The following is a 12,701-nucleotide window of genomic DNA, read 5'->3' on the forward strand; positions in this document are numbered from 1 at the left end:
AAATTAAGATGAATAGAAAGACAAGATATATATTTTAACGTTTTTAAATGAGTAGTATTATATTTTATTTGCCACTGTGGGAAGAAATAGATGCCAACTCTGTAAATCGATCCAAACGTGTGCGTCATGCGCACAACTCCAACTTGGCGCAAAACATGCAGTGCTAGTCGGTTCGGCCACAGATTTGACTAATTACCAATTTCTCAATCTTTTCAGCGTGTAGAAGCATTTATAATGTAATCTTTTTTTTCATCACTTTGACAAATTAGTGACATGTGGGGAAATAATGTTTTTAAAGCTACATTACATTGTAGCCCTTTACATTCACACCTATATGGATTGAAAATGGCAAATTTGGGCACTGATAAACTCCTAAATCAGAGAGCAGTGGCTATACATGACGTCAAAGCTCTGGCTCTGCACTTCACAGCACTGTATGTTTTTATTTTACTTTGACTGACAGCTGTTCTGAACTTGTGTTGGAACTTGAGCACCTCATACGACAGTTGCAGCCTGGCCCCATCACTCCCGCTAATTGGGAAACTTTTGCAAATGTTTTGTTGTCTGAGGAAAATGCTGTAAATTATGAAGACTCTATGTATTTTTGAAAAAGGAGACGTTGAAGATTATAATAAATACCACTTTGATGTCATATAAGCAAGCCAAACACCCATGAGTCCAAATGTGCACTTCACATTTTCATATCCTAAAACCCATGTCACATACAGTGTCAATGTTTCTGATGTACAGTTAGAATATGAGATTTCGTCTTACCCTGCGTTGTTCTGAACATAATGAGCCTATGTTTGTCTTTTGTGAAGAAAATTAGCCGCGGAACATGCACCAGAATGCACTAATGACTCCCTTCAAAGCGCACCAAAATTATTATATTTTTCCCTGAATTGCATTGTGAAAGCCTAAAACTGTAATATCGTGTTGGCAACAGAACATGCTTTTAAATCATGCTCGCCTGACCCAGATTGCAATTTATAATGGACTGTTTTGGGATTTTGTAAACAACAACAGTAATTGTGTGATGGCAGGGTTGCAGGGTTGTGTTACTCACAAAATAACTATGTGTACTTGCTCTAGGAGAGCTTAAAAAAAAGCACCTTATAGTTGAAGACTCTTCTTTGAGTAAAATGACTTAGGAACTGTGCACAATTTGGAGAGGTGTGTGGCCACTTGGAGACACCAGGTTGTCCTCTCACTCAAACCTTGTCATTTATTTGTCTTATTTTGCACCTAACCCGCATTTTCCAGGAATGTTCGTGTCATGTTACTGAATGTTTCCATAGTATTTTCAGATTTCGTTATCAACAAATGCCGCGAGAAGTAAAATGCACATAGAAGTAAAATGCACGAGAAGTACGAGAAGTAAAACGCACATAAAATCAACAACGTAATGTTTGGATTCAGTCTTGTGTCAGTCAGGTGAACCGTTGTGTCTAATAATTTTCCCATAATTTTCAAACTGTTCCCTTTCAATTGATACCATTGTTATGCATATGATTTTCATATTTCTTCTGCAAGAAACATTTCAATTTATCCCTATCCATATAAGCCAATTTCCACGAGTGTAAAAGGTTAAATAGACTATTTTAAATAATTATAGGCATATTGTTTATGTGGTAAATATAGGCTACTATTTTTTGGGTTTGCTTGTAATACGAGTGTGTAATATGAGTCAGTAAATGGAATTACATTCACGACATCTGTAACAGAATCACCCTCTATTTCACGCCTATCAGAGGCATTTAGACAATGACCCCCATCTCAGGAAACCCAACTTTTCGAGGCATAGCTTTTGGTGATTGTCTCTTTTGAGTAACATCTGGCATTTGTAAAAAATAAAACTATTAGTTATTCCATTCGATTACTCTTTATTTTTCTCTATTTGAAAGGAGGTGCTTTACAAGCCCCGTTTTGTTTTTTTTACCTCTCCATACACGCTGCACGTGTACTTCTATTTTGTCTTCTAATTATCATAATCTTATTGTTTTGCAAATAAATAAAATAAAGAGGAGAACAAATCAGTGACTAATGATTATAACGGATGGTAAGAAGCTCAAAGTGTTATCCACCTTCACAACTGCTGTCCATAAATGATCAAGTTTGCCTCTGCTGAAAATTGTCCCTAAAATGTTTTTAATCAATTTTTACTGAGAGGTCCAGTGCTCCATGTAAGATTTTGGTTCCATATTCACTATTCTGATGTATTCCAATTCAATGCCCCCATCTGAGATCCCTTTGCGCACTGAAGTTCCTTCGGAGAGCGCACATCCTACTCACCTTTACGCTGCGTGAAGGCAAGTGAAAAACAGTGGATAACTCGAGTTGGCTGACCCTAACCCATTTCCTTCTGTTTTGTATTACCGTGACCCACACCATTTATAGGAGTTTGAGTCCCCGTTACTATATCAGCATCGGTTTTGCTAAATAATTGCTATTTTTAACGTAACAAATTAGGTTGTTCAGGGGCTCTGAGTTAGGGCCACGTGTGTGAGTGCCTAAAGACGTGGCAAGGTCATAGCCGCCTTGAAACCAAAGTAGGCTAGGGAGTGACTTCATGGACCAACCATTCACGCATCTGGGCAGATAAAAGAAAATCTGTTGTTTGGGGATATCAATTTTCAGTCGCAGGCCAACCCTATTGATACAATGTAAAAACATTTTAAGCTCATAAAGTTACAAAATGTTTGGTTTCTTTTTCCAGGGTAGAATGTCAATATCATGATAGCCTATTAAGATATGTTGCTAAGGGTAGACCCATGGTAGAAAAGAACACTTCAGCTCTTCATGGCTTCATGCTTTTCCGTGATTGATCTAATTGATTTATTAATTGACACAAACACAGCTAGGCATATTATGCACGAAACATTTTGATATAGTCACTGTAATACGCATTCTGACCCTTCTGCGACTCCCCTGCATAGAGGACCATTAACAATTCCATGCAGGTTAACTGTCCACAGATTCAGTAAATACGTTTTTTAAATTAAGCCTCTTACCACCTGATCCTTCTTTGTAGGCAATGAGTTTAAATAATGCCGGCAACCTTTACGCCCATGTGTGTGAACTAGGCCTGGCTACAAAGGTTGAATGCTATGCTCATACACCAGCTATATAGACACTCCGAACAGTTTATTAGCTCTCAAACAACTTCACCTTGACATCGTGTTTATACCTGGATGGAATGGTAGAAAGAACGCCTTCCTTTCTCAATGCGACACTGCACTAACGGGAATAGCATGTCACCTGTGTGGTGTTGGATATAGAGTATCCGTCAGTCAGTTGGGAGATGAAGACAGATGGAGAGGGTATGAATGGAATTCGACGTGAGTGTCCTCCATCACCTTTTACCGCCTGAGAAAGAAAAGCCTTCGATCAATACAACTATTTACGAAACTGGGATGCCATGCAGAGCCACCCCACAGGACACATACATCAGTTAAACGGCTAGTTTTGATTTACATTTGGTTGAGTTGTCAACTAACATGGAAATCTGTCTTTTGGTCTAATGAGTCCAAATTCGAGATTTTTGGTTCCAACCGCCATGTCTTTGTGAGACACAGAGAATGTGAATGGATTATCTCCGCATGTGTGGTTCCCACCGTGAAACATGGAGGAGGAGGTGTGATGGTGTTGGGGTGCTTTGCTGGTGACACTGATGGTGATTTATTTATAATTGAAGGCATACTTAACCAGCAGGCTACCACAGCATTCTACAGTGATACGCCATCCCATCTGGTTTGTGCTTAGTGGGACTATCATTTGTTTTTCCACAGGACAATGACCCAACACATCTCCAGGCTGTGTAAGGGCTATTTGACCAATAAAGAGAGTGATGGAGTGCTGCATCAGATGACCTGGCCTCCACAATCACCCAACCTCAACCCAATTGAGATGGTTTGGGGTGAGTTGAACCGCAGAGTGAAGGAAAAGCAGCCAACAAGTGCCCAGCATATGTGGGAACTCCTTCAAGACTGTTGGAAAATAATTCCAGGTGAAGCTGGTTGGGAGAATGCCAAGAGTGTGCAAAGCATAGATCAAGACAAAGGGTGGCTACTTTGAAGAATCTAAAATCTAATATATTTTGATTTGTTTAACACTTTTTTGGTTACTACATGATTCCATATGTGTTATTTCATAGTTTTGATGTCTTCACTCTTATTATACAATGTAGAAAATAGTAAAAATAAAGAAAAACCCTTGAATGAGTAGGTGTGTCCAAACTTTTGACTGTTACTGTATATCTCTCTATTATGTGTGGGAATACTTTGGAACAGATTTCGGCCCGCGGGATGCCAGTTGGGGAACACTGCTATAGGCTCCAGCCTACTCAAATGACTTTATGTAGACTATAAGTGTAGCCTATAGGCTATAGCCTACCCAAACATTACGCATAATTGTATGCATATATCAAAATGAATGCGGTCGGCTTTTTCGTTTACAATAGATAATACAATGTTATATTTTATTCACATGATTCTTCATGGGCAAAGGCAGTTGTTAACACATCTATCGAAATAGGCATGTTTAGGTCTGACAAGTATTAATTTAAATTATCTCCAGCAGAAGGCGGTGTTAGTCCTGATATGGACACGCCATACACAACACACACAACATTGCATGAGTTTATCAAATGTTTTTATCATTTTTCCGACATATTTTGTTTTGCCTACATCTAACCATATTTAACCTGTCTGGACTCATTGCAGACTGACGTATCGCTGTCAGTACAGTATAAGTCGATTAAGATGTATTTAATTGATGCTTACAATAGGCTACTCATCTCATTGTCTTGATGAATGATCTCTCTTGTCGCCATCTACTCAAGAGGTTACCGTCACTTTGTGATGGACTGTAGTTGGCATCGTCCGGGCTCCGAGTCTTGTCCATGGTTGCGTGCTATAGGCACGCAGCCTCTCGCTTGCTTTATACTGCATCGGAAATGCAGCCTGCACAGGCCGTGGGCACTTTGCTTATATCATCACATTTAGAGCTGCGTTGTCTCTTGTAGGGCAATGCAGAACACACAATTAAAATGCACTGGGGTAATCAGGCTAATAGCTTAGACCCAAATACGCACTGAAACTCTAACATAACCTTGGGAACTGTAGTAAGACACACGGACATCATATCTACGTTTTACATCCTTTATTAAACCATACCAGTTACCCAATGGATAGACTGACACTCTTATACACCTAATATCCACAGCTACGAATTTATGTGCCAAGATGCACCATCAACCGGGGAGAGGACCAGCAGGCATGTAAATAGAGTCGCTGAGGTGGGCATTTCCCTCCAGACTTGCTGAATCTGGGCGTTTTGGGTTCCAGACGTTGTAAAAAGTACCAAAAGACAGAAAAAAAAGAGACAGCCCTGATGAGGAGTGAAAGCTTCATTTCAGCAAAGCGCAGAACTCTGCAAGAGAACAGAGAAACAGAGCGATGACAAAGAGATATAGTGATCACCTGACGTGTGACCTCACAGCCAAATCACAGTGAATATTACATACGTTGAAAAAACTTGCTTTTATTTAGTTTATTCCACTATGCCTTTGCAGCATTCCTTCCTTCCTTCAGATGCAATATCCCCTATCATCTGGAATAATATCAAATATAATGATATACAACTGATGAAGATTAAACTATTATCAAGATGATATTTTGTGTCAGCATTGGACAGTCCCTCTGTTGCTCTCCTGTCAGTTGTGTGTAGTGCTTATGTGAGTGTACTGTAACCTGTACCTTCCATCCCTATCTTTCCATCCCCGTCTCTGTCTCCTGCCGCTAGGAGAGTTCTGGTCTCAGCATCAGTCAGCTCCCTGGCCCCTGAGGAGAAGTTCTGCAGGAATAATCTGGGGATCGACAAACAAAGAGAGGAGAAGGAGTGAAGAACTACACCTACATCTCATGTGTCAATGCTGCTTCATTCTATTGATATATAATGTATAGATCAAAGATCTTACTGAGTTACAGTTCATATTAGGAAATCAGTAAACTGAAATGAATTCATTAGGCCCTAAACTATGTATTTCACATGACTGGGAATACAGATATGCATCTGTTGGTCACATATACCTTAAAAATAAAGGTAGGGGCGTGGATCAAGAAACCAGTCAGTATCTGGTGGGACCAGCATTTGTCTCATGCAGCACGACACATCTCTTTCACATAGAGTTGATCAGGTTGTTGATTGTAGCTTGTGAAATATTGTCCCACTCCTCTTCAATGGCTGTGCGAAGTTGCTGGATATTGTCGAGAACTGGAACACAATCAGTCGATCCAGAGCATCCCAAACATGCTCAATGGGTGACATATCTGGTGAGTATGTAGGCTATTGAAGAACTGGGACATTTTCAGCTTCCAGGAATTTTCAACAGATCCTTGCGACATGGGGCCATGCATTATCATTCTGAAATATGACGTGATGGCGGCAGATGAATGGCATGACAATGGGCCTCAGGATCTCGTCAAGGTCTCTCTGTGCATTCAAATTGCCATTGATAAAATGCAATTGTGTTCGTTGTCCATAGCTTATGCCTGCCCATACCATAACCCCACCGCCACCATAGAACACTTTGTTCACAAAGTTATCATCAGAAAACCGCTTACCAACATGACGCCATACAAGCTGTCTACCATCTGCCTGGTACAGTTGAAACCGGGATTCATCCATGAAGAGCCTCTTCTCCAGTGTGCCAGTAGCCATCGAAGATGAGCATTTGTCCACTGAAGTCGGTTTTGACGACAAACTGAAGTCAGGTCAAGACCCTGGTGAGGACGACAAGCAGGCAAATAAGCCTCCATGAGATGGTTTCTGACAGGTTTTGTAGAAATTCTTCAGTTGTGCAAACCCATAGTTTCATCAGCTGTCCAGGTGTCTGTTCTCAGACAATCCCGCAGGTGAAGAAGCTGGATGTGGAGGTCCTGGGCTGGCGTGGTTACACGTAGTCTGCTGTTGTGAGGCCGGTTGGACGTACTGCCACATGTTCTAAAACGACGTGGGAGGTGGCTTATGGTAGATAAAGGAACATTAAATTCTCTGGCAACAGCTCTGGTGGACATTCCTGCAGTCACCAGGCCAATTGCACACTCCCTCAAAACTTGAGACATCTGTGGCATTGGGTTGTGTGACAAAACTGCACATTTTAGAGTGGCCTTTTATTGTTTAATCAGCTTCTTGATATGCCACACCTGTCAGGTGGATGGATTATCTTGGCAAATAATAAATGCTCACTAACAGGGATGTAAAGAAATTTGGGCACAAAATCTGAGCTAAATAAGCTTTTTGTGCGAATGGAACATTTCTGGGACCAACCCCTTCATGTGCACCTCCCTCCCTCCCTCTACACACAGCCACCCTCCCCAACTCATATCATACTTCAGCTCCTCTTCCTCTATGTATCCACTCTGGTCTTGGTCCAGGACTCTGAACACCCGTTGGCCCTCTGCCTCTGACTTGCCGGTCAGTCCCACTTGTGCAAAGAACAACTTGAAGTTGAATGTGCCTGGAGCTAATGGAGAGATGGGGAAAGTGATCAAGAGAAATGCGGAGAGATGTCGAGAGGAAGTGAAAGAGTGTGAGGAAAGAGAGATCCGACAGCATGACAAGAAGAGAGAACGGAGAGGGGGATGAATAGAGAGATGTAACATTCTCTCATGCGCTCTAATTACTTTCATTTGACTACTACAGACATTCACGATCACAAACACAAACCCTCTAGCATTTTAATGCCACTGAGCCATTACAATAATACGGTAGTTAAGGACATTATTATACAATCTAAACACACAGATTCACAGAAGACCTCAGGGAACCCATTCTAATGTGATCGTGTGACATTATGCTACAGATCAAATGTTTAAATCAATACATTTTTATTCACAGTTTATGCAGTTACAGAGAGTCACTCAGGTCATTATGAAAACCAAATGACTCATAAAGAACAGAGAAAGAGAATGATGGATCAAGTCTGTTAATGAAGTCTGAATAATATATTATACACCACAAACAGTTATGCTGATGATATACTGGAACGTGAGTATACAAGCATTTCCATGTGGGTGTATTCTGGATGGTGTGTTTTAGTCTGCTCTATGAAGCAGATGTAATGTGTAGCTAAATAATTAAATGCTGGTGGGCTGCAAATGAAGCCTGCTTGACTGGCTTGATTTAGACTTCTCTTCAATGCTCAGCATAAACACTGGTATCTGGGTGGTAACTGCTCTGCTGCTCCCCAGCCCCCTGGCTGCCTGGTTACCTGGATCCACCCTCCAACCTTCCCCCAATATAGGACCGCCCTTGGGAGTGGGACTCTTGGGTGTGTGTGTGTGTGTGTAATGGTGTGTTCACGTGTTTGACTCACCTTGACAAGCCTTGACGGCAGCCCTGATGTCCTCCTCTCTCAGCAACCCTGTAAACGCCATGGTTCTCTGTGCCTGAGGGACACGTGCTTACAAGAGGGAAACACATCACAATAAATGAAAGTGACACAGTGTGTTTTCCTGACACAAACAGTCAGGGTGTGTTTTTTGTAAAGCATCAGACAAATCCCTCATCAGCCTATCCTCCTTTAGCTTCGAGGTACTATATAGCTACTGTTTCTATGGAATTTATTCAATGACAATTGCTTGACTTTTCAAGCTGTGGCACTATGAATTAAACACTAAATACATTTTGCAAAACAATTACAAATTTGTCCAAAGTCTTGACGATGCAACTTGAAGGAACATTTTTTGAGAGGTCTGCGTCTGCACATGTCCTATTTTTTGTCTCCAAGCGAGACCGTGAGAGGTCTGCGTCTGCACATGTCCTATTTTTTGTCTCCAAGCGAGACCGTGAGAGGTCTGCACATGTCCTATTTTTTGTCTCCAAGCGAGACCGTGAGAGGTCTGCGTCTGCACATGTCCTATTTTTTGTTGCATTAGACCAAATTACATTGGATCACCTTTAAAAACCCTGAGATGCACAAAAACACTAATTAATACACAGAAAGATACATCAATCCCTACAGAACTGCAAAAAAAAAATCTATGCATAATATATCTCTAAGGCCTGGCTGGTACTAACCGTTATCTGGGTGAGGTGGTGTCCGCTCTGTAAGCCAGTGATGTGCAGATCTCTGCCTCTCTTGATTTTTGCCTATTACCCAACAGCACTCTCCTCCTGCAGCTTTGTGATCCAGAAAGCAAACATGACGTTTCTCTGTCCTCAAACCCTAGGAGATAACATCGCAATTGGAACTCCTCCTCCCCCTTCATTAGCTAATCAGAGCAGAACATTTTTCACAACTATTGTCAACTAACTTGCAGGGGGTAGAGCTTCCAACCCAGCCTGTCAATTGGCTTGATAGGAATAAACAATGCCAAACTATCCCATGGTGCATTATTGCATAATGGGGGTTTTCGATGTAGAAATATTAAGGGTTGACTATGATCCACAATGATGAGAAAAGATGCTAGGTTATATGTCTCTTTGGGGAGATTAAAGTCCCAGTCAGAATTTCACATTTTCTACAGATGTGAATGGAAAGAACCTGGGTGCCTCTGCAGAGTACAGTCCACTTCAGAGTCAACATCTACTCCATGTTATGCATTTTGTATGGATTATTAATAACCATAAATGATACATCTGAGTGAGTGTAAAGTAACAAACATGACATGGAATGAAAACACAGCAGTACAATTAGGGTCTTCAAATACTTACTTAATGTGTCCAGTCCATAAACCAACAAGTACACTGAATACTGTCAACACAGGATGTGTCATTAATAACAGATTTTAAAACTCCCATCACACCTTCTTACTATAGGCTATAGAAGCAGAGTTTCTAAGGTTCAGTCAAAAGTAATCAATGTTATCCCTTTGCTTGGATATGAAGGATGTGTCCAACTCCCTACCTGGCTCCCCCTGCCATATTCGACATAGATGCCAAACAAATTGATATGAAAACATAATGTAGGCCAATAGGTCTACTTAGCTATATTGTGGCTTATCTTATCTTATCTCATGTCAACTGGTTTCAGTTCAAATTGTTGCTATTGACCTCTTTATTATTTCTTTCTTTATTGCAGTTTTTTATGTACTGGTTCTATGCACACCCATTTGACTCCACCCACAAGCTCACACATACTACACTGATACTCCAACACACACATACTACATAAACTCACACATACTACATAATCTCACACATACTACACTGACACTCCAACACACACATACTACAATAAACTCACACATTCTACACTGACACTCCAACACATGCATACTACATAAACTCACACATACTACACTGACACTCCAACACACACATACTACATAATCTCACACATACTACACTGACACTCCAACACACACATACTACGTAAACTCACACATACTACACTGACACTCCAGCACACACATACTACATAAACTCACACATACTATACTGACACTCCAGCACACACATACTACATAAACTCACACATACTACACTGACACTCCAACACACACATACTACATAAACTCACACATACTACACTGACACTCCAACACACACATACTACATAAACTCACACATACTACACTGACACTCCAGCACACACATATTATGTAAACTCACACATGCTACACTGACACTCCAACACACACATACTACGTAAACTTGCGCATACTACACTGACACTCCATCACACACATACTACATAAACTCACACACATGCATAATGATGACATACACACACACACATAGGCACACTCACACACACACTGCTGCTACGCAGTTATATATCCTGATTGCCTAGTCACTTTTATCACTAGCTACCTACCAGTACATACTGTGTTACCTCAATTACCTAAACTACCTCGTACCCCTGCACATTGACTCGGTACAGGTACTCCTTGTATATACCCTCGTTATTGTTTTTATTGTGTTCCTATCTACTTTTTTATTTAGCAAATATTGTTCTTACTTTTTAAATCTGCATTGTCGGGTATAGGCTCGTAAGTAATCATTTCACTCTAAAGTCTACACCTGTTGTATTCGGCGCATGTGACCAATAAAATGTTATATGATAGGCATACCTTTCCAAGACCTTTGCACCCCACTAAGAAATAACAATTATAGGGGAAACACTGGATGTATAGCCTACAAGTCCATTAAATCAGGCAGGTAGAGTAGTTCATCTTTCATAAAGCACTGGAACATTGCTTGCATACCTCACATGTCAAGTGACTGGTCTAAAAACGCATCTCGCTTTACGTTTGACACAAAGCAATGGATGTGGACAGGGAATTCGAAGAATGATAGTGATTGGTCATATCGGTACATTAATACAGATTAATGGGTTGTGATTCGCTATTGTATATGTCTCAATATGCACGCCCCCATGCTATGACGTTGTAGGAACATGGCGCCTCTGAGGAGAGGTGGTGCCTGACAGTTTGGACTATTGATAAAATATTACGTGTGAATAAATGTAGAGCACTGCCGGCAAAGCGTATTTATCTAAATATTATTGTTCTAGAAAGGTAATAGACCTTTTCTATTTTTCATGGATAATGAAACGGCATTGTTTGAGGCATTGATAGCTCATGTTAGCTTGTCGTTGCTATTGACGCTAGCCAACGCGTTTAGTCATAATACAATGTTTGCGGTGCGGGCATTTTCATTTAGCCTGTAGATATAGCTATGTATTTAACTTATTAACAATGAAATTTACATTTTATTTAGTTTATTAGTATTAAGTTATAATTTGACGATTTTGGATTCTCATTAGCTAGTTAGCTAGCTAAGCTAAAAAGGATGGGGAGCCGTCATGGATTTGTGTTGTTGCTGGCGACTGGAATTTTTCTGTCGGCGTTATTTCTGGCCGAAGGTGCTCCGCTTCCGTATTCTGACACAACAGGTAAGATGACTCTAAATATATTTTGTTTACCATGTCACTGAATGAACTGTTACCACCAGTTATTTCCAATTAGTTTCAGGCCAATGCCATCATGCTAGTTAGATAATTAGTAAGAGGAATAGTGTAACAAGCTAGTTAACTAGTAAGCCATATCGCGCTAGCGACTCGCTCAACAAGCTAGCGCCAGGAAGATGGGCAGCTATTTAGATAACTAGCCTGTTAGCTTGCCAATGCTAACTAACGTTCAACATAGCCAGACAGCAACCGCCGAGGGACACGAAGGGGGTATTTTGTTGCTTGTTATAGATTTGAGAGGCGTTGAGCTAACGGTAGTATATCAATGCAATGTAGATTAGCTATTTTAACTGACTTGCTAGATTTGAAGGGTAGTAAACTCAGTACTCACCATACACCTGGCCAGTCCATTTACAACAGTAAGTTTTATCCAGTGCAGTTGTGCTTAGTAGTAGTAGTATCAGTTCATAACACAATTTGCCTTCAACAGTTCGCTCCTTGCTTTGATAGTTTGACAACTGTAACACTGGTTCTGATGAAGTGATTCACCTAATGGCAATGTGTGTTGACAACCATAACATCTGAAGTATAACTGGAACACCATTTAAAGCTATGTCTGATGAACCAAACTAGCCTTATCAAAGAAATACAGTGCATTCGGAAAGTATTCAGACCCCTTGACTTATTCCATATTTTGTTACATTACAGCTGTATTCTAAAATAAAGCAAAAAAGTTTTTTAGAAATGGTTGCAAATTTATAAAACATTCAAAACGAATACCTTA

General features: G+C 40.5%; 2 protein-coding genes across 6 annotated transcripts in view; one reads left to right on the forward strand and one right to left on the reverse strand.

The window, feature by feature from the left end:
* Window positions 1-5,145: 5,145 nt before the first annotated feature.
* LOC110486851 (parvalbumin beta) lies at window positions 5,146-12,451 on the reverse strand. Of its 2 annotated transcripts, none has more exons than XM_090197167.1 (6): window positions 12,309-12,451; window positions 9,082-9,229; window positions 8,378-8,464; window positions 7,393-7,525; window positions 5,757-5,866; window positions 5,146-5,430 (listed from the first exon to the last, which is right to left on the reverse strand). In XM_090197167.1, the coding sequence occupies exons 1-6, from the start codon at window positions 12,309-12,311 to the stop codon at window positions 5,408-5,410; spliced, it is 504 nt and encodes a 167-aa protein (XP_090053293.1). In that variant the 5' UTR covers window positions 12,312-12,451; the 3' UTR covers window positions 5,146-5,407. The 2 variants fall into 2 exon arrangements, with proteins under 2 accessions (XP_090053293.1, XP_090053294.1); XM_090197168.1 differs by having other exon boundaries at window positions 8,378-8,450; window positions 12,309-12,411.
* LOC149978968 (serine/threonine-protein kinase LMTK2-like) overlaps window positions 11,374-12,701 on the forward strand; it is a 54,457-nt gene continuing 53,129 nt past the window's right edge. For all 4 annotated transcript variants that reach the window (XM_090197160.1, XM_090197162.1, XM_090197163.1 and 1 more), the window contains exon 1: window positions 11,374-11,902. In XM_090197160.1, the coding sequence (XP_090053286.1) occupies window positions 11,800-11,902 (103 nt within the window). In that variant the 5' untranslated portion in view covers window positions 11,374-11,799. The remainder of the gene's footprint in view (window positions 11,903-12,701) is intronic.

This window comes from Oncorhynchus mykiss, chromosome 13 (genome assembly GCF_057628025.1).
Source record: "Oncorhynchus mykiss isolate SJ-2025 chromosome 13, ASM5762802v1, whole genome shotgun sequence".
Lineage (NCBI taxonomy): Eukaryota > Metazoa > Chordata > Actinopteri > Salmoniformes > Salmonidae > Oncorhynchus > Oncorhynchus mykiss.

Bases quoted from the DNA above. Each gene is read 5' to 3' on its own strand.
- LOC110486851 (XM_090197167.1), bottom strand. The intron at 7,526-8,377 runs GTGAGTCAAACA...TCTCTCCATTAG, and splicing joins TGCCGTCAAGGCTTGTCAAG to CTCCAGGCACATTCAACTTC. The intron at 5,867-7,392 runs GTATGATATGAG...GTCGATCCCCAG, and splicing joins ATAGAGGAAGAGGAGCTGAA to ATTATTCCTGCAGAACTTCT.